At 46.2% G+C, this 22,112-nt stretch overlaps 1 protein-coding gene across 1 annotated transcript; it reads right to left on the reverse strand.

Moving 5' to 3' along the window:
- Positions 1–1,902: 1,902 nt before the first annotated feature.
- On the reverse strand, positions 1,903–20,831 carry LOC113906210 (arylacetamide deacetylase-like 4). The gene is given in 5 exon segments (XM_027564104.1): positions 1,903–2,680; positions 9,542–9,605; positions 14,398–14,457; positions 14,460–14,613; positions 20,664–20,831. Coding segments are annotated over 5 exon segments (1,224 nt in total).
- Between the last annotated feature and the right edge of the window lie 1,281 nt (positions 20,832–22,112).

Consider the following 22,112-nt stretch of genomic DNA (forward strand, 5'->3'; position numbering starts at 1 on the left):
GGGACACGAGTACCTTCCCTGCTCTGGGAAGATCCCACATGCTTGGAGCAACTAAGCCCGTGTGCCACAAATACTGAGCCTGTGCTCTAGAGCCCGAGAGCAGAAACTGCTGAGCCCACGCACCTAGAGCCTATGCTGTGCAACAGGAGAGGCCACCACAGTGAGAAGCCTGCGCACAACAGTGAAGAGTAGCCCCTGCTTGCCACAACTAGAAAAAGCCTGCATGCAGCAACGAAGACCCATCAGAGCCAAAAAATATAATATAGAAATCAATTTTTTAAAAAAAAGAGGTAGAAAGCAGCCATTTGGGGAAAATTCACGTGCAAAAGAAACTGTGAGTGGCTTCTAGAAGCCAATGGTGGCCTCTAGCCAACAGCTAGCAGGAAACCGAAGCTCTCTGTCTTCAACTTCAAGGAACTGAATTCTGCTAACAAGCGGACTAAACTTGAGCCTCAGATGAAATGACAGCCCCAACACCTCAGTTGCAGCTAAGTGTCCATTCTCAGTGTCCTGACCCACAGAAACTGGAAGATAATAAGTCTGTGTTGTTTAAGTTCATGACAGTGCTGTTACACAGCAGTAGGTAATTAACACACCTTTCCATCAAAGCTACTTACATATAGCACATAGATCATGATACCTGTCCATGCTCCCAGGAGCCCAGTCCAAAACTGCCTGTGTAGATATCTGCACCTTTTGCAAGGATCCAAGGCACCAATAAGACTCCTACCTCCATCAGTCATAGCTGAGGTCCTTGACACCAAGAGATGCTATGGCTGCAGAGAAGAGGATTCTTCAACTTTAGCACTTGGATGGGACCAGACAGCAGGGAGGCCCAGTGCTATTACAGATATGGCTAGGAAACACGAACCCAAACTAATGTGGACTGCCCCCAACATGCAATACAAATATTCTCTTCCTATTCTCTTTCTCTTTTCCCTGCAAGCAGAGAAAGTGGTGTGGGCTAAGTGAAGGCAAGATTCTTTGTAAAAGTGAGACCAAGATATAAGTTCACTAGAGAAAGAAGGCTGACATCTTACTGCTTTAGGAAATGCAGTTTCCATATCTCAGATGGCATACAGAGATTCCCAAGATAGCCCTGGCTCTAAGACCCTGCCTTTTGATAGCTAGTGACCTAATTTTGGAATTCAGATCAAAGACTTAAGCCCAGGAGAAGCCCCCCGCCCCCAGAGCCCACCCTTTTCCTCACTGCCTTCCTCTTGCCTCTTCTCACCTCTCCCTTTCTCATAAGCTCCTCTAAAATGTCCCTTTGCTGCTGCTGCTGCTGCTAAGTCACTTCATTCGTGTCCGACTCTGTGCGACCCCATAGATGGCAGCCCACCAGGCTCCTCCGTCCCTGGGATTAGTCCAGATCAAATGTGGTACGCTGAGGGCAGAGTTTTGTTGCAACAGCATCTCTCAGGCCAACTGGAATCAATCTGTAAACAAAATGTTTGAATTTGGCTGATGAACCTTTGGCCCCAGGAACAATTAGTTGCCCCCTCCTCCAAAGGAGATGTTAGCCCCAAGCAATACTTCAGCTTTATGGGTATATACCCATCACGGACAGTTGTCAACATTCATTCAGCAGAGGTCTTGTGTGTCAGAGTGTTGAGAAACTTTAAAGGCATTTTTTTTTTTTCTCCATTGAGTATTTATTTCACTTGAATGAGAAGGTTAGAGAATGTTGCTAGATCCAGAATTGAACACTGTTGGCACTGAAAGGAAACAATTTGGATTTTCTCAAATACTAAGCATGACTGTTCTTAGCTTCCTTCTCACTCTTCCCTTGCAGAGTAAGCACTGACTGAGAATCTCCTTAATCAATTAATATACAGTTCGTCAAAGGACTCAGCTTGTAGCAGAATCCATAATGGCTATGCCCTACTCAGAGCTGCAACCTTACATTATGCTCTTTATATAACTGACTATAGCATTCATAATTTTCAGGGAGCATGGGAAAGAGAAGGACTTCTTATCAAACAACATCAGTGATCCATGAAAGCCATCCTCCACATGGTACCACTTCACAGGGACCCCCTGATCCTCCAAACGCTTCTTATAGAGCAAGGCATCATCACGGAGCATATCATTCTCACAGCTCACCAGGAAGGCCTCCGGAAGCTGGGCTATGATCTCATCATCCCTTACAAGGGGTGAATTTTCCACATCTAACAAGTGTTTGTTTTCTAGATAGGCAGCCTCATTAAAAGGGGCAGGAAACACAGGTTGGCAGCCTGTCTTCTTGAACCTGTTGGGTAGGTTGTCAGTGCTGAGCCACTTTCAGTACTTCTTCCAGACTTTGGGGGGAATAAAAGCCCCGGTCACGATGGCATCCCACCAGGAGGAGTCGATAAGCAGGTATCTAAACATGCAAGTTATCATGAACTTCTGGGTGAGGAATGGAATGTGTGAGTTCTGGTGAAAGGATGGCAGTTGAAAATTGATGATTTGGAGGAGAGGATAAATCAGGACCTGGGCCCGGATTTGAGGAAGATCCAACCTGCCCACCAAGATCTGGGAGATCAAGGCCGCTACTCCTGCCCCAACACTGTCTCCACAGAGCACAACCCGGGAGGAATCCACCCCATATGTTCCCAGGGTCTTCAGGAAGTGAATGGAGGCATTCAGGCAATCATTGGAAATGGTATGGTAATGGTGATCAGGAAGCTTGCGGTACCTGAGTAAGCAGGCGACAGAAGCACACCTGTGTGAACAGGGGTCGCTGGGAAGCCATGTTACTTTCCACTCCCTCTTGCAATGGTGTTTCTAATTACACCTTCAGAATGGCCCTCTGAGGTAAGGGTGCTTGCCCCTACTTTTTGCATATGAGGATGTGAAGAACCTTTCCTTAACTTGTGGGCAGGGATCCTTGATTCCAAAACTATGCTCTGTCTACTTTCCATAGATGGAAACGCTCCATACAAGAATGTGCAGCTTGTGCTATGCAGCACAGGGAGCCCCGCCTGGCACTCTATGATGACCTAGAGGAGTGGGATGGGGGTAGGGGGGTCAGGGGGGGAGGCTCCAGAGGGAGGGGATATATATAATTATGACTAATTCAGGTTGTTGTATGGCAGAAACCAACACAATACTATAAAGCAATTTTCCTCCATTTAAAAAAATAAGAGATTTGAACAACAAGAAAAAAATGTGCAACTTAGAAAGCTGTTCACATCATAAGTAAAATGACCAGCAGTGTCGAGAAAGGCCAATGAAGCTGCTACCACTCATGAAAGAAAAGGATAGGAGAAACCAAAATGAAAGTCAAGGGCAAGTTTCTTTCAAGTAGAATTTTTTTTTAAAGAAAAATGTAATGGACCAAGGTTTGTTCCCACCAATGACTCAGAGTTGCCTTCTTTTATGGGGCTGCAGGAAGGGAAGAAGGGGTTTGGGAACTGTTCTGACAGTGAAGGTATAGCGAAGGTAGGCAGTCAGAAAACAGACACAACTGGGGCTGTGGCAGACCCAGTGCCAGAGACTGATGGTCAGCGTCCTGGATGTCTGTCTAAGCCCCCAAATGTGTCTCCTCACAGGAATTCAAGGGCACAGAGAAGGAGCTTTAATATGGACTTCTAGATGTTCCGATGGTGTGATCACTGACCTAGAGCCAGACATCCTGGAATGTGAAGTCAAGTGGGCCTTAGAAAGCATCACTACAAACAAAGCTGGTGGAGGTGATGGAATTCCAGTGGAGCTATTCCAAATCCTGAAAGATGATGCTGTGAAAGTGCTGCACTCAATATGCCAGCAAATTTGGAAAACTCAGCAGTGGCCACACGACTGGAAAAGGTCAGTTTTCATTCCAATCCCAAAGAAAAGCAATGCCAAAGAATGCTCAAACTACCGAACAATTGCACTCATCTCACATGCTAGTAAAGTAATGCTCAAAATTCTCCAAGCCAGGCTTCAGCAATATGTGAACTGTGAACTTCCTGATGTTCAAGCTGGTTTTAGAAAAGGCAGAGGAACCAGAGATCAAATTGCCAACATCCGCTGGATCATGGAAAAAGCAAGAGAGTTCCAGAAAAACATCTATTTCTGCTTTATTGACTATGCCAAAGCCTTTGACTGTGTGGATCACAATAAACTGTGGGACATTCTGAATGAGATGGGAATACCAGACCACCTGACCTGCCTCTTGAGAAATTTGTATGCAGGTCAGGAAGCAACAGTTAGAACTGGACATGGAACAACAGACTGGTTCCAAATAGGAAAAGGAGTTCGTCAAGGCTGTATATTGTCACCCTGTTTATTTAACTTATATGCAGAGTACATCATGAGAAACGCTGAACTGGAAGAAACACAAGCTGGAATCAAGATTGCCGGGAGAAATACCAATAACCTGAGATATGCCGATGACACCACCCTTATGGCAGAAAGTGAAGAGGAACTAAAAAGCCCCTTGGTGAAAGTGAAAGTGGAGAGTGAAAAAGTTGGCTTAAAGCTCAACATTCAGAAAACAAAGATCATGGCATACGGTCCCATCACTTCATGGGAAATAGATGGGGAAACAGTGGAAACAGTGTCAGACTTTATTTTGGGGGGCTCCAGAATCACTGCAGATGGTGACTGCAGCCATGAAATTAAAAGACGCTTACTCCTTGGAAGGAAAGTTATGACCAACTTACATAGCATATTCAAAAGCAGAGACATTACTTTGCCAACAAAGGCTCGTCTAGTCAAGGCTATGGTTTTTCCAGTGGTCATGTATGGATGTGAGAGTTGGACTGTGAAGAAGGCTGAGTGCCAAAGAATTGATGCTTTTGAACTGTGGTGTTGGAGAAGACTCTTGAGAGTCCCTTGGACTGCAAGGAGATCCAACCAGTCCATTCTGAAGGAGATCAGCCCTGGGATTTCTTTGGAAGGAATGATGCTAAAGCTGAAACTCCAGTACTTTGGCCACCTCATGTGAAGAGTTGACTCATTAGAAAAGACTCCGATGCTGGGAGGGATTGAGGGCAAGAGGAGAAGGAGACGACAGAGGATGAGATGGCTGGATGGCATGACTGACTCAATGGACGTGAGTCTCGGTGAACTCCGGGAGTTGGTGATGGACAGGGAGGCCTGGCGTGCTGCGATTCATGGGGTTGCAAAGAGTCGGACACAACTGAGCAACTGATCTGATCTGATATGATCTAGATGTTCCATATAAATTGAAACATTGTTTAGCCATAAGAAAGAAGGAAATCCTGCCATTTGCAACAACTTGGATGAAACCAGGATGTTATTATGAGTGAAATAAGTCAGAAGAGAAAGACGAACACTGTATGACATCACTTATACATAGGATCTAAAGGAGCCAAAACTCAGAGAGACAGAGAGTTGAGTGGTGGTTACCAGGGGTTCTGGGCTGGTGAGGGAAATGAGGAGGTGGTGGTCAAACGATACAAACTTCCAGTTATAAGGTCAACAAGTCCTGGGGATCTATAGTACAGGATAGTGACTATAGTTAACAATAATATTTTATATACTTGAAAGTTGCTAAGAGAGTAGATCTTAAAGGTTCTCACCATGAAAAGAAATGCCAATTCTGTGATATGATGGTAGCAGTCATACTGCAGTATGTAAGTATATCAAAACCAACATGTTGAACACCTTAAATTGACATCATGCACATATCAGTATAGTTCAATAAGGCTGGGAGAGCAGGTGAACTTCTAAAAATTAGAGTAAAGTGAAAGTGAAGTTGCTCAGTCATGTCCGACTCTTCGCAACCCCATGGACTGTAGCCTACAAGGCTCCTTCATCCATGGAATTTTCCAGGCAAGAGTATTGGAGTGGGGTGCCATTTCCTTCTCCAGGGGATCTTCCTTACCCAGAGATCGAACCCCGGCCTAACACAAGCTAACTAACACATGAATCAAGACTGGAATAACGGAAAGGAATACATTTAAAAAATAGAAACAGCTTGGCTAAACCAGTTAACAGCTTAGCTAAACTAGGATTAGAGAACTTATTTAAAATATGGTTGTTATCTTAAATTTTTATTTGAGGCTGTTGCTAGTTGTCTTTTCAGTTCTTGCAACCAATCACTTAAAAGCATTAAAAAAAAAAAAAAACCTCATTCTACTTGTAAGATTAAATTGAGAATTCCATAAGGAAAAATGACACCTTAGGCTAGTGACTTTCAAACTTATTTAGAACAAAAAAAATTATTTTTTTATTAAAATGATACCTGGAGCTCCACCAAATAAAAAAGGTAGTTGCAGTTGTTCTGGTTTTGCCCAAAGATAAGACACCTGAATCCCCCACTACTTCTTCTTCTTTGACCTCCGGACCCACCTCTGAGACAGTGAGGGAAGCCCTAGTGCTCCACGGAACCCAGTTTGAAAACCACTACCTTCTATTTGACCTTGGATTTTATTTCCTATAAAAGGTTTCCTAAAGCATCATTTTTAAGAATACAATTTGGGGACTTCCCTCGTGGTCCAGTGGTTAAGATTCCATACTCCCAGTTCAGGGGGCCTAGGTTCCATCCCTGGTCAGGGAAATAGACCCCACATGCCACAACTAGGACCTGGAGCAGCCAAATAGATAAATATATTAAAAAAAATAAAGAGTAGGGTGGGTTGATTGCTTATAACTTCGCCACATTTCCGCAATAAGCAATATAGTGATGAATAATTCAGTGTTATCAGTATGGGTTCCCACTTAAACGCAGGCAAGGCACATGCGCCTCTGTGGAGTCCTCACGGTGAGATGGCCCCAGCACCTGTAAGCAGCAAGCACAAGCTTCAGCTTGCACTTTGCCACGCCTAGAAGTGAATGCTGCTGCTTAGTCATTTCAGTCGTGTCTAACTCTATGTGACCCCATGGACTGCAGCCCGCCAGGCTCCTCTGTCCATGGGATTCTCTAGGCAAGAGTACTGAGGTGGATTGCAATGCTATCCTCCAGGGGATCTTCCCGACCCAGGGATCAAACAGGTCTCCTGCACTGCAGGCAGATCCTTTACCACTGAGCCACGAGGGAAGCCCCAGAAGTGAATGTGACTCATCAAATGTCAAACATACAAACCTGACGTCATGAAATAGCATGTGCTTTCTATTGCAGAACCCCAGGCCTGCTAGAGTAGGAAACAGAAATGCCTACACCTCCTTGGACTCTGTCTTGCCCGCCCACCTTCAGGGATGAAGGCTCTGCAGAGCCAGATGGCTAAAAGACAACTCTTTCAAACACATATTCTCCAGGATCTTACTTAAGACACTCCATTATGTCTTGACAAAAAATCAGGGAGCACCCAGACCATGATCATGTCTCCCTTAGGGTTCTCGGGGCATTTCCCCCCAGGCACCATCCACCTGCAGCCCCTGGCAACCTGAAGAACCTTACCTGCCTTTCTTCCTCCCCCAGCCTAGCTTATCAAAACCTGTATGCCAAGCCTTTTCAGCTGTCTAGAATAACAGTACAATATACAGTACAACAGTGTGCTCCGTCATGTCCGATTCTGCAACCCATGGACTGTAGTCCACCAGGCTCCTCTGTCCGTGGGATTTTCCAGGCAAGAATTTTGGAGTGGGTTGCCATTTCCTCCTCCAGGGGATCTTCCCAATCTAGAGATTATATCAATAACCTCAGATATGCAGATGACACCACCCTTATGGCAGAAAGTGAAGAAGAACTAAAGAGCCCCTTGATGAAAGTGAAAGAGGAGAGTGAAAAAGTTGACTTAAAACTCAACATTCAGAAAACTAAGATCGTGGCATCTGGTCCCATCACTTCATGGAAAATAGACGGGGAAACAATGGAAATAGTGACAGACTTTATTTTCTTGGGCTCCAAAATCACTGCAGATGGTGATTGCAGCCATGAAATTAAAAGACGCTTGCTCCTTGGAAGAAAAGTTATGGCCAACCTAGACAGCATATTCAAAAGCAGAGACATTACTTTGCCAACAAAGATCTGTCTAGTTGAAGCTATGGTTTTTCAAGTAGACATGTGTGGATGTGAGAGTTGGACGATAAATAAAGCTGAGTGCCGAAGAATTGATGCTTTTGAACTGTGGTATTGGAGAAGACTCTTGAGAGTCCCTTGGACAGCAAGGGGATCCAACCAGTCCATCCTAAAGGAAATCAGTCCTGAATACTCACTGGAAGGACTGATGCTGAAGCTCAAACTCCAATACTTTGTCCACCTGATGTGAAGAACTGACTCATTTGAAAAGACCCTGTTGCTGGGAAAGACTGAAGGTGGGAGGAGAAGGGGGCAACAGAGGATGAGATGGTTGGATGGCGTCACCAACCCTATGGACATGAGTTTGAGTAAACTCTGAGAGTTGGTGACGGCCAGAGAGGCCTAGTGTGCACAAAGGGTCCGACACAACTGAGCGACTCAACTGAACTGAACTGCATTGGCAGGCAGATTCTTTAGCATTAGTGCCACCTGGGAAGCCCAAGAATAACATCCTCAGCAATTTCCTACAAGGTATTAGCGGAGGTGCTTATTAACACCTTTATGTGTTCAAGGCATGTTTTTATTATCACTAAGCCCTCAGAGATGTAGAGTCTGGTGGACACTCGAACTGTGGAATGTCGGACATGAGGCTCATCTGGCCGGGAGGTACGATGATGAGGACCGGAAAGATGCTATCTTCCTCCATCTCATCAAGGAAACCAGAGATACTGAGGAAGTTGCTTTGTTTGAGGGGGCTTGTTTTAGAGGTTGAATCTAAAGGGGGCATTTTTAGCTTCTCTCACTTGTGTTCTCTAAACAGTTTCCCTGTGACTTGTGATCTGTTGGATTAAGAACCAGAATTCTGGTGAGTGGTCCCCACAGCCCCTTCCATTCACTCAAAAGCCCTCTCCTATTTTCAAAGAACTCCAGGTGCCCAGAGTTATGGCTTCCTTGAGATGCTTCCAACATTAGTCCCTTCATGGTCGGGAGTTAATTAGCTAGCTAGTTAGTTCATAAGTTCGTTAGTTATTCATTTTAACAATGTGAAAAGCATCATTGCCCCAGAGAACAGCTAGGATATTAACCAGAACCTTCAGAATCTTCAGCCAACCCTCTAATACCCCCAGCACCATCCCATCTCACTGCCTGCCCCATTTGAGGGAATGGTTACCCTGAATCACGTAACCATCATTCTTTTTCTTTCCTTTTTACATAATTTCATTGTGCCTATGCATATTCCTTAAAAGTGTTGCTCTGATTTTAATTGTTTTTCATTCTGTAGACAGAGTATCTCGCTTTACGTAATTTTTTGAAAATTTTCTCACTAAATTTTATACTGCCAAGATTCATCCACATTATGGGTGTGCCTTCTGGTTCACTTATTTGAACAGCTCCACCATATCCCATAATGCCTCAGTGAGTGTAACGTGATGCTGACAGCGCCACCGTTGATTCATGTACTCCCTGCTGATGGGCTTTTGGGCTGTTTCTGGTTTAGGCTGTTTTGAATGCTACTGTGCCTGTCTCCATGGACGCATGTACAAGAATGTCTCTCCAGGATTAGGACCTCTGTTCTGCAAATCATCTGGGGCCTCACCCTACCTTCTGCCACCAGGTAACACCCATTAACTTTCTCCAGCAACTCACCCAACTGCCAGCAGCACAGAGTCGGTCTCCCGGGCTAGAGAACCACACAGGCTCTGGTATATGTCTGCAAGACAAAACCAACACAGCAGCAGCTGCCTGTGAGTAGCCTGTCCCAGGATTGGTGCCCACGGGGCCCAGCACTGCCCCCCAGCTCACAGGAAGAGCTACCAGCAATGCTGGCACTAGGTGTGACAGCTCCCCTCTCTTCCTGTTCTTGCTTCCCTTGAAGTGACTCTGGCCACTTCTGCCTGGACAACAGAAAAAGCTTAAAATCAGACACCTGAATCCACCCAAGTCTCCTGAATGTCGGGGAGCAGATATGCCTTGGGGCTCACCAGCCACAATGTTTTCTTTGACGGGAGGGGAAACCTTGGAGTTAGAAGGCTTGGTGCTTTGAAACAGACAAAGCCAAGATGAGGGAAGGCGGGCATGTCTGCCCTGGAATGTGAATAATAATTATATATATATACATATATATATATATATATGTGGGCTTCCCAGGTGGCTCAGTGGTAAGGAATCCACCTGTCAATGCAGGAGATGAGGTTCGATCCCTGGGTCGGGAAGATCCCTGGAGGAGGGCATGGCAACCCACACCAGTATTCTTGCCTGGAGAATCCCATGGACAGAGGAGCCTGGCGGGCTACAGTCCACGGGGTCACAAAGAGGCGGACACGGCTGAAGCGACTGAGCACACACACACTTGTTTTTCTTTCACTGCTCGGCCCCATTGTTTGGGTAAGCTCCATGAGGACCTTTCTTGTTCTCCACAATGTCCCCTGGGCCTCAAAGAGGGTCTGACACATAGTAGGTCCTTAAAAAATATTTGCTGAGTGAGTCCTGCTGTTACTTTTGGCAGTAATGTCATTCCTCTGCAGAGGAAGAGGAACAGTCACAGACAAAAAATGGAGTGCTCCCAGAGGCCTCTGAAAGGGAAGAGTGATCTTGGACAAGGGGGCCAGTGCAAAGGAGATGTGTGCATGTGTGCTCGCCACAGACTACAGCCCGCCAGGCTTCTCTGTCCAGAGAATTCTCCTGGCAAGAACACTGGTGTTGGTTGCCAGGTTGCCATTTCCTTCAGGGGATCTTCCTGACCCAGGGAATGAACCGTCATCTCCAGTGTCTCCTGCATTGCAGGCAGATTCTTTACCACTGAGCCACCAGTGAAGTCCCACAAAGCAGATACTCAGCATCCAGGCAGCAAGTTCAGATATTATATTCTACCACCAGGTGGCAGTACAGCCTAATCTCAGGGAACATGTAATGGGACAGCTAATCTCTTCACATGGGCAAATTTTCCCCTGTGTGGCCATCTCTCCATCCTCCCGTTTGTTGGTTGGTTTATATCCCTTTACCCAGTTATTCACCCATCCATCCATCTATGTATTCATGTGTTCATTGTTTTTGTTCAGGTCCTAAATTGTGTTTGACATTTTGGGACCCCCAAGGACTGTCGCACACCAGGCCCTCTGTCCTCCACTATCTCCCAGAGTTTGCTCAAATTCATGTCCATTGAGTTGGTGATGCTATAAACCATCTCATCCTCTGCCACCCCCTTCTTTTGCTTTTAATCTCCCAGCATCAGGGTCTTTTCCAGTGAGTCAGTTCGCATCAGCTGGTCAAAGTATTGGAGCTTCAGCTTCAGCATCAGTCTTTCCAGTGAATATTCAAGGTTGATTTCCTCTAGGATTAACTGATTTGATCTCCTTGCAGGCCAAAGGATTCTCAAGACTCTTCTCCAGCACCTGGAGAATTTGAAAGCGTCAATTCTTCAGAACTCAGCCTTCTTTATGGTCCACCTCTCACATCCAGTACATGACGACTGGAAAAGCCATAGCTTTGACTATATGGACCCTTGTCAGAAAAGTGATGTCACTACTTTTTAATACACTGTCTAGGTTTGTCATAACTTTCCTTCCAAGGAGCAAACATCTTTTAATTTCATGGCTGCAGTCACCATCTTCAGTGATTTTGGAGCCCAGGAAAATAAAACCTGTCACTGCTTCCAATTTTTCCCCTTCTTTTTGCCATGAAATGATGGGACCAGATGCCATGATCTTAGTTTTTTGAACATTGAGTTTTAAGCCAGCTTTTTCATTCTTTTCTTTCACTACCATCAAGAAATCCTTTAGTTCCTCTTCACTTTCTGCCATTAGAGTGGTATCATCTGCATATCTGAGATTGTTGATATTTCTACCAGCAATCTTGATTCCAGCTTGTGATTCATCCAGCCTGACATTTTCCAAGATATACTCTGCATATAAGTAAAATAAGCAGGGTGACAATATATAGCCTTGACATACTCCTTTCCTGATTTTGAACCAGTCCATTGTTCCATGTCCAGTTCTAACTGTTTCTTCTTGACCCACATATAGGTTTCTCAAGAGACAGGTAAGGTGGTCTGGTATTCCCATCTCTTTAAGAATTTTCCACAGTTTGTTGTGATCCACACAGTCAAAGGCTTTAGCATAGTCAATGAAGCAGAAGTAGATGTTTTTCTGGAATTCTCTTGCTTTTTATATGATCCAAGGGATGTTGGCAGTTTGATCTCTAGTTACTCTGCCTTTTTCAAACACAGCTTGAACATCTGGAAGTTCTTGGTTCACATACTATTGAAGACTAGCTTGGAGGATTTTGAGCATTATCTTGCTAGCATGTGAAATGAGCACAATTGTCCAGTAGTTTGAACATTCTTTGGCATTGCCCTTCTTTGGGATTGGAATGAAAACTGACATTTTCCAGTCCTGTGGCCACTGCTGAATTATCCAAATTTGTGTGCAACACTTTAGCAGCAGCATCTTTTAGAATTTTAAATAACTCAGCTAGAATTCCCCATCACTTCCTCTGGTTTTGTTTGTAGTAATACTTTGTAAGGCCCACTTGACTTCATACTCCAGGATGTCTGGCTCCAGGTGAGTGACCATACCACCATGGTTATCCAGGTCATTAAGACCTTTTCTATATAATTCTGTGTATCCTTACCACTTCTTAATCTCTTCTGCTTCTGTTAGGTCCTTATCATTTCTGTCCTTTATTGTGCCCATCTTTGCGTGAAATGTTCCCTTGCTATATCCAATTTTCTTGAAGAGATCTTATGCTTATACATTCATTCAAAAAATAAAACCATGGGTCTGGCCCTGGAGTCCTGCAAGAAGCAAAATAGAAGTCTTTCTTGCACTCTCAGACTTTCCATTCTCAGTTGGGGGATGCAGACAGTAAATAAGGAAACACCTGGAGGAAGGAGATACATTCAGATTGTGACAACTGCCATGAAGAAAATGTTAAAGGATGATGTCAAGGATGGATGGACCCTGGGCATAGTGCAGGGCACTAGAGTGGGTAGGGAGAGTTCTTTAGAGAAGATGTCTAGGAGGCCACTCTGGGGAGGGATTTTGAGATCGAACTGGAAGAATAAAGAAGGGGTCACCAGTCCTGCAAAGTGAGGGAGTGCAGGGAGACAACTCTGGAGGCAGGGAAACAGCAAGAGAGAGAGATTCCTAGAGAAGGAGCCTGGACTGTCTGCTGCACAAGCAGTGTGGTTGCCGCAGAGTGATCGCTCCAAGCCGCTGGGAGGCCCAGGTGAGCAGGCAGGAGAGGTCTGAAGGGCCAGCACCAGCTACTGGGGGAGTTCAGGTTTCATCTAAAGACTCTGGAGGGGTCTTGCCTGGTGGGCCAGTGGTTAAGAATCTGCCTTCCAATGCAGGGATGTGGCTTCGTTCCCGGGTCTGGGAACCAACATCCCACATGCCACAGGGCAACTAACCCCATGTGCCACAACTACTGAAGCCCAAGTGCCCTAGAGTCTGTGCTCTGCAACAAGAGAAGCCGCCTCAGTAAGAAGCCTGCACACTGCAGCACAGTGGCCCGTGCTTGCTGCAACTAGAGAAAGCCCGCACATAGCCATGAAGACCTAGCGCAGACAAAAATGACAAATAAACTTATCTTTTGAAAAAAAGACCCTAGGGCTTCCCTGGTGGCTTAGTGGTAAAGAATTCACCTGCCAGTGCAGGAGATATGGGTTCGATCCCTGGTCCGGGAAGATCCTGCATGTCGTTGAGCAACTAATTCTGTGTGCCATAGTCATTGAGCCTGCTCTCTAGAGCCAGTGAGCCAGAAGAAGAAGGCACTGCAGTAAGAAGCCAATGCACCACAGCTAGAGAGTAGCCCCCACTCACCAAAACTAGAGAAAAGCCCGAGCAGCAAAGAAGACTCAGCACAGCCAAAAATAAATAAAAGTATTAAAAACAAAACAAAACAGCTGGAAAGCCACAGGAAGGGTTTCAGTGCAAGACAGACAAGTTCCAACTTATACTTTTATGAGCTCCTTCTGGCTACTGGGTGAGGATGAGACCATGAAGGGCCAGGAGTGACGGGGGAGAGCAGTTGCTGAGATGTGGGAGTAAAGGGATGTGGCAAGAGAAAGATCACAGTGATCTTGCAGAGCCTGCAAGAAACGTGTGCATTTGAGAAATATTGTGGGGGAAGAACAGATAGGACTAGCAATAGCTGTGAGTGGTGAGCAGGGGGAGGGGAGCAGAGTCAATACTGCAGGGCCATAAATGCCATCTCCACCCCCCTCACCTCCCCAGCCACTTCACCACCCTCTCCTTGACCTAGACTATCACAGTATAAAAAAGAACATTTCCACACCATCTGCTGACTTGAGCCCAAAGCCCATAGTCTGGACTCCCAATAAAAATCTCCAACTGCTGATTTTTTTTTCTGGAGAAGGAAATGGCAATCCATTTCTGATTTCTTGGAGAAACTCCAACAAAGTTCCCATAGGAGGGGTAGGGGGCAAAGCTGTGTGTGTGGATGAGGCTCTTCCTTGGCGAAGCCACAGCAGAGGATCTTACCCAGGCTCCCCACTAAGGCGGCTCCTCCATGGAAGAAGATGATGCCTCGCTGGGGCTGGGGGACGGTGTCTTGGGCTGGAACAGCCTGACTGGTATGGTCCCAAAACGCAGGTTGGTTACCACGAGCACAGGATCCTCCTTGATTCTCACACTCTTCTGCAAAAACTGGAGAAATCTGAGCAGGGAGCAAACCCCTATCTTCTCAAATATATTCCCCTGTTAGAGGTAAGAGAAAGAGAGGGAAAGATTAGGGAGGTTAGGGTCTATCTGAATGGTAGATGACTCCTGCTCTTTGTAACTGCTAGGATGTTCTTGCAGTTTCTCGTGTGCCTCAAAGCATGGCCCCAGGGCTCATCAGCAAGCGACAGGCTCTGCAGAGCGTGTCCAGATAAAGGGTCGGGTTTGCAGAATTTCCTCCCAAAAGCTCTTGGTTGAACAGTGGTAAGAATTTGCCAAAGAGCTAGCCCACATTTGGGCTGAGTGGTTGGGCACTGAGCTCATCAAAGCCAATGTCCAAGGCAAGATGACTGGCAACCTTGCTCTCTTTGGCCCCCAGCTTGAGATGGCAGAGACAGGTTAACACCTGGGTTAACACCATCATTGCCCCCGTGGATTAGGACAGATGCTTAAGCCACATTTGTGTTCAACAGAAAAAAGTAATGGGACCAATTAGGGATGTCTGCGGAGAAGGCGATGGCAGCCCACTCCAGTGCTCTTGCCTGGGAAATCCCATGGACGGAACAGCCTGGTAGGCTGTGGTCCATGGGGTCACGAAAAGTCGGACACGGCTGAGCAAATTCCCTTTCACTTTTCACTTTCATGCATTGGAGAAGGAAATGGCAACCCACTCCAGTGTTCTTGCCTGGAGACTCCCAGGGACAAGGGAGCCTGGTGGTCTGCCGTCTATGGGGTCACACAGAGTCGGACACAACTGAAGTGACTTAGCAGCAGCAGCAGCAGCAGCAACCATGGGTTCAGGAAAGAAAGTGAAAGTCATTCAGTTGTTTCTGACTCTCTGCAACCCCATGGACTATACACTCCATTGAATTCTCCAGGCCAGAATACTGGAGTGGGTAGCCTTTCTCTTCTCCAGGGGATCTTCCCAACCTAGGGATCAAACCCAGGTCTCCCACATTGCAGACAGATTCTTTACCAGCTGAACCACAAGGAAAGCCCAAGAATACTGAAGTGGGTAGCCTATTCCTTCTCCAGCAGATCTTCTCAACCCAGGAATCAAACTGGGGTCCCCTGCATTGCAGGTGGATTCTTTACCAACTGACCTATCAGAGAAGTCCATGGGCTCAGGAGGAGGGATCAATGGTACCAGGGCCATCTATCTGCCAAATGTGAAAAGAAGTCCATTGTTTTTAAACTTATGGTCACTCTGGTTATAAGCAAACAAATAGTGAAATATTTCATGAGATGTAGTTACATGGTATTGTATCACATGTAATAAATGCATTTCAACCATGTCAGATCATCTCTTCTATGGACCTCACATGGAATATGTATGTGTCTGTGTCAGAAAGAAAATAGCACGGGATGATAACACTGAACACAGTAAGAACAGCTGACACTTACCTGTCACCTGCGACATGCCAATCCTGGTTCAAGGGCTTTAGGTTATTAACTGGCTCAAACTGTTCAGCAACCCTTCTAAGTCAAGCACAATTATCAGTTCCATTTTGCAGATGGGGCAAGTGAGGCATACCAAGGTCAAGTGCCTTGCCCATCAATGAGTAAGATACAGAATTTATGTTCTCAATCACTAAACTAGAAACAGCTTGGGTTCTGGAATCAAGCAGATTCGAATTCAAGACTTAGCTCTGCTGCTGCTGCTGCTAAGTCGCTTCAGTCATGTCCAACTCTGTGCACCCCATAGATGGCAGCCCACCAGGCTCCCCCATCCCTGGGATTCTCCAGGCAAGAACACTGGAGTGGGTTGCCATTTCCTTCTCCAATGCATGAAAGTGAAAAGTGAAAGTGAAGTTGCTCAGTCATGTCTGACTCTTAGCAACCCCATGGACCACAGCCTACCAGGCTCCTCCATTTATGGGATTTTCCAGGCAAGAGTACTGGAGTGGGGTGCCATTGCTTTCTCTGAGACTTAGCTCTACCTACCGCTATCTCGCTGAAAGACCTCAAGCGTTCCCTTCTCTGAGCTTCAGTGTTCCTCGTTTGTAAAATAAAAGAATTGGGTCTACAGTCCCCGAGGATGAAGCTTGGGAATCAGATGTGACCACCCATGGGGAGTGTGTCACTGGTGGGTTCTGGCAAGTGTGAGCTCACACCCATTGGTGTGACCTTGCCCAAGGTCTGTGGGATGCCCCAGTGCATTCCCTCCATGGAGACAACCCCACCCCTACGCCAGCTGCCCCACTGCCAAGGCTAAGGTTTCTCAAAAGGGAACTCCCAACAAAACCACTACTTTTCTGCTTAAGTTGGAGGAGAGCAAGGTTCCCAGGGCCATGAGGATGACCTCCTTTCCCACCACTTGGCCCACATCCGAGGAGCCCATCCCAGCATCTTGAAGCGTAAATGGTTCAGGGATTTTGAACAATGCAAAGTGGTGATAAACATCTCTTAGCACCACATTCTGAAAGGTCACTAGATACGGCCAGGAAGTTAGATTTGTTTTTGTTTTGTTTTTGTTTAATATTTATTTGGCTGTGCTGGGTCTTCATTGCTGTGCATGAACTTTCTCTAGCTGCAGAGAGCAGTGGCTATTTTCTAGTTGCGGTGAGGGCTTCTCATTGTGGTGGCTTCTCCTGTGGTGGGGCACGGGCTCAGTAGTTGTGGCACATGGGCTTCGATGCTCTGTGGCATGTGGGATCTTCCCGCACCAGGGACAAAACCAGGTCCCCTGCATTGCAAGGTGGACACTTAACCCACTGGACCACCAGGGAAGTCTGGTTTGGTTTGTTTTTCCCAGAAATGAGTTCACATTTGCCAGAGCTAGTCATTTAGGACAGAGGCAATTTAGGAAGATTGATTACTGTCTATTATTATTTATAACATTGTAAATATATAATATTTGTAATAGGCTTTATATTTATATAAGTATATAATACATATAATATAAACATAAGTACACAAATATTATATATCTATATTATATTGTTTGCATAAATGTTATATGTATATATAAATACTATAAGTATAATATATTATTTCTGTAACATTGTCTGGAAAAACACAAACAAACTTTTTGGCCCATCTAATATTATTTATAAGAATGTATCAGAACTTCCCTGGTAGTGTGGTGGATAGAAATCCACCTGCCAATGCAGGAGACACGGGATCAATCCCTGGTCCAGGAAGATTCCACATGCCTCGGGGCAGCTAAGCCTGCACACTGCAACCATGAAGCCCGAGAGCCCTGCAGAGCCCATGCTCCCCAGCAAGAAAAGGCACCACAATGAGAAGCCCAAGCATCACAAACCAGAGAGTAGTTCCCAGTCCCTGAAGCTAGAGAAAGCCCACACACAGCAGCGAAAACCCAGTGCAGCCACAAATAAATAAGTAAATAAATGGAATGTGTTAGTAGTATTGCAAATGGGACCATCAGCAGTTTAGGAACACCTGAGGTCTAGAACTTCAGATGAATATTAAGATTCTTTTACAAAATATTCTAGCAGAGCTTAACTTTTAAAATGAACCCTATAGCATTTTCTATATTAATCCTCATATCTTATAGGAAGGCTGAAGTCATTTGTGTGTGTGTGTGTGTGTGTGTTAGTCGCTCAGTTGTGTCCAACTCTTTGCAACTGCATAGACCGTAGCCCACTGGTTTCCTCTGACCATGGAATTCTCCAGGCAAGAATATCGGAGCAGTTTGCCATTCTCTTCTCCAGGGATCTTCCTGACCCAGGGATCGAACCCAGGTCTCCCGCCCTGCAGGCGGGTTCTTTACTGCCTGAGCCTCCAGGGAAGCCCGAAGTCACTCATGGTGGCGGTTTAGTCACTGGGTTGGGTCCGACTCTTTGCAACCCCATGGACTGTAGCCCACCAGGCTCCTCCAACCATGGAAAATTCATCCATGGATTTTCCAGGCAAGAATACTGGAGTGGGCTGCCATTTCCTTCTCCATTCATATTATGAAGTCATCATTATAGCCTTCAAATCGATAATGATTTTAGCAATTGCTGTGTCTTTGCCTTCAAAGATTTTATATATATATATATATATATATGCTAATAATCTATTTTTATGGAGTCCTTTCTAAGCACCCAGCACTATACCCTGCACCTTAAATGCATTTCTCACTCACTCCCCACCTCACCCCTATAAAAAGCATCTCCAGCTATCCTCACCATTTTAGAGGAGAAAATAGAGTCTCAAAGACATTAGTCCACAAAACCAGCAAGTGGAGATTCAGTGCTCAGACCCAAAGTTGTCTGACTACAAAACTATGCACCTGATTTCTGGGCTGTAGAGTCTTTTAGGTTTTTGCCTCCTTCTCCTTAAAATTTGTTTGCCTTCTGTATCTATCTGTCTTCTGGAACGAAATGAACCACTTGGATATCACCATGCTTATCCCTGTCACCTGCGGTGAGCAGTCTGTTCTAGGAGGGCTCAGGGCTGGGGGGACCAGGATGGAACTTCACAAGCTGGATTCAGCCTCCACAGCCAAGCTCAGACCCATCTCAGAACCTCCCAGGAGCAGATGTCATCAGGAGATGTTTGGCTTGTGGACTACGCCTGAGGAGAATCACCAAAGGCTGGAAAGATCGCAGGTTTTCTGGGCCACTTGGACATCGTTTTCAGTCCAAGGGCCTCAGACTAGCCTGGAATTTCATGCAGATTGCAGCTGCTGGCTTGAGACAACCTGACCTCCAGCAAAGTGCATGGCCAAGATTAATACGAGAGATGTGCATACCACTTCCTCAGCCTGTCTCCTTGGGGCAGTAGCATTCACCTAATTATAAACTAGACTTGTTCATTTCTCTGAAAGTCATCTGTATCCTTGGTGAAACAGCCCAACAGCCCAAGAAACACATTTGACTTATTTACCAAATGCGTTCAGTGCTCAGTCACGTCTGACTTCTTACAACCCCATGGACTAGAGCCCACTAGGATCCTCTGTCCAGGGAATTTCCCAGGCAAGAATACCAGAGTGGGTTGCCATTTCCTACTCCAGAGGATCTTCCCAACCCAGGGATCAAACCCACGTCTCCTGGTTGGCAGGCATATTCTTTACCATTGGGCCACTTGGGAAGCCCATTATTTGCCAAATATCACCAAACCCTTGTCACCTGGTACCTTAATCTTCTTACCAACCTGATGGAAGAAACACAATTATTCCCGCTTCAGAGATAATGAAACTAAGGCACAGAGGGGTGAAGTTAATTGCCCAAAATCACACAGCCAGGGAGTAACTCTCACTTCCTTCAACAGTTGTTCTCCCCGCAGGTCATCAGTGTGAACTGGTTGATCTCCACCCATGGTTGGGACATTGTAATTAAATCAAGTTTCCTGCCTCTTACTAGATGCCAAATTATTCCCAAATCTGCTGCTCTAGGCATGTGCCATTTCATCCCAAATCTCAAACCCCTGCTCAGAGTGAGCCCAGCTGGGGTGGCCACTCTTAAATGTTGGGTGAATTCCCTGGATTGATCAGCACATGGTAAGTAAGCATGTGCTAGGTGCCAGGCCCTGGGATAGATAAGGTGGGCCCTGCCTTCCAGGTGCTTGCAATCTTTGCTGGGGGTGGGGGACACCTGTGTGCTATGAAGTGGAAGATGCTGTAGGTGAAGCAGGTTCGTTCTGTCGGGCTCCGAGCCATTTCAGGGGAGGGGCTGGGTCTGGGATAGTTTGGGAAGCCTCAGAAATGAGCCCGCTGATTGGCATTCAGTAAATGCTGTTGAAGGAAGGAAAAAGAGGTGGCGGGGGGGGGGGGGTGGTGAGAGGAAGGATGGGAAGGGAAGAGGGAGAGAAACAGAATAGCAGACACAAAAGAGAGGGCTGTCTCCCATCTGTCCTTCAGTGTCCATGAAGGCTTGGTTCCAGGACCCCCACGATACCAACATCTTTAGATGCTCAATCTCTTGTAGTCGACCCCCCTCCTCCACGGATGCAGGACTTGCAGACAGGGAGAGCCCACTGTGTAGCAAAGTCTGTCTTTCTTGGGAGGGTCTGAAGACAGAGAGAGAAAGCAAATGAAAGAAGAACAGGCCCTCCTGTCCCTCCAAGGGACCTAGAGAGAGGAACAGAGAGAGAGAGAGAAAGCTCACTCCAACTCGTGAGGGTACTGAGTGCCAACTCACCAAAGTGACCACGTAGACGAATATGCAGTGCAGAAATCGGAACTTGGCAGGATGTCGTAAAGCAGAGGGGACATCAGTGGTGAGGAAGTGCTCAAAGACAGCCCAGACAAAGACCCCCAGGAAAAAGGCGCCTAGCGCAGCTGGAAGCACCAGCCACAGGACAACCATGTTCCCAAGGTTGCGAGGAGCTTGGGTCTGGCGCTCAGCAGGACCTGAGCCAGTCACACGGGCTCTGTCCTTCCTTCCACTCTTGGATTAACTTTGACTTGTGACTTGAGACACTCACGGCATGACCAATGGGAGCAAGAGTGACCCACCTCCTCAGGGAATACAGGGACCAGGAAAACTAATTCCGCTTGTCGGGGCAGCGGGGAGTCTCAGGAGAGGGGCTTCCCAAATGCTCAGTAAAGATCAGGCTCAAACAGCACCTGCATCTGGGCCCCAAGGGAGGGGTTGCCTACAGGCTGCATAGGAGTCTGTGGCCTGAACTTTTCACTGTCAAACAGGACACATGTGGCCAATCTTCCTCATGGGCATCTGGTCAGGGTGGGCAAAATGCATCGTACACCAGGTGGTTGCCCTGACCCCACTTGGATGTTCCAGTTTACCTTAGGAGAAGCAGCACAGCCCAAAGTTAAAAAGACCCACTCAGAGGCCAGCCCTCCTGGGTTGAATCCTGACTTTTCCACTTACTGGTTCTGTCTTAGGTCACTTAAGTCTGTTCTCTGCATGTCCATTTCCTTTCCTGCTCATGCATGCATGCTAAGTCACTTCAGTCATGCCTGATTCTGTGTGACCCTATAGACTGTAGCCCTCCAGGCTCCTCCGTCCATGGGGATTCTCCGGGCAAGAATACTGGAGTGGGTTGCCATGCCGTCCTCCAGAGGAACTTTCTGACCCAGATATTGAACCCTGGTCTCCTGCATTACAGGCAGATGTTTTACCATCTGAGCTATCAGGGAAACCCTTCTTCTCCTGTAAGGAGGGGTAATTAGAGAACCTAACTGAGGAACTGTGAGTAGTGCTGCAGTGAACATGGGTGTGTAAACATCCTCTCATTTGTCAAGTCAATTTTGCTGAGCTATAATGAATAAATATATGCATACATAGGCATACAAAAATGTGCTTCATTCATAAGGATCAGTTTGAGGAATTCTCACAAGACTTAACACACCCAGGTAACCAGCACCCAAACGGGGATAAAGAGCCTCTTCTCCCCATCACCATGCCCCCTCCCCCAGTTACTACACCCAATAGAGGTAACTACGATCCTTCTTTAACAGCCAAGACTCATTTGTCTGGTTTCTGAATTTTGTATACATGGAATCATGAGTGTTCCTTTATATGCAGCTTCTTTCTTTGAACACCATGTTGTATGTAATCTTTGTGTTGTATGTATCAGTTCATTCATTCTCATTCTGGTATAGCATTCCATTGTATGAATATACC

This window comes from Bos indicus x Bos taurus, chromosome 16 (assembly GCF_003369695.1).
Source record: "Bos indicus x Bos taurus breed Angus x Brahman F1 hybrid chromosome 16, Bos_hybrid_MaternalHap_v2.0, whole genome shotgun sequence".
NCBI classification, from domain to species: Eukaryota; Metazoa; Chordata; class Mammalia; order Artiodactyla; family Bovidae; genus Bos; species Bos indicus x Bos taurus.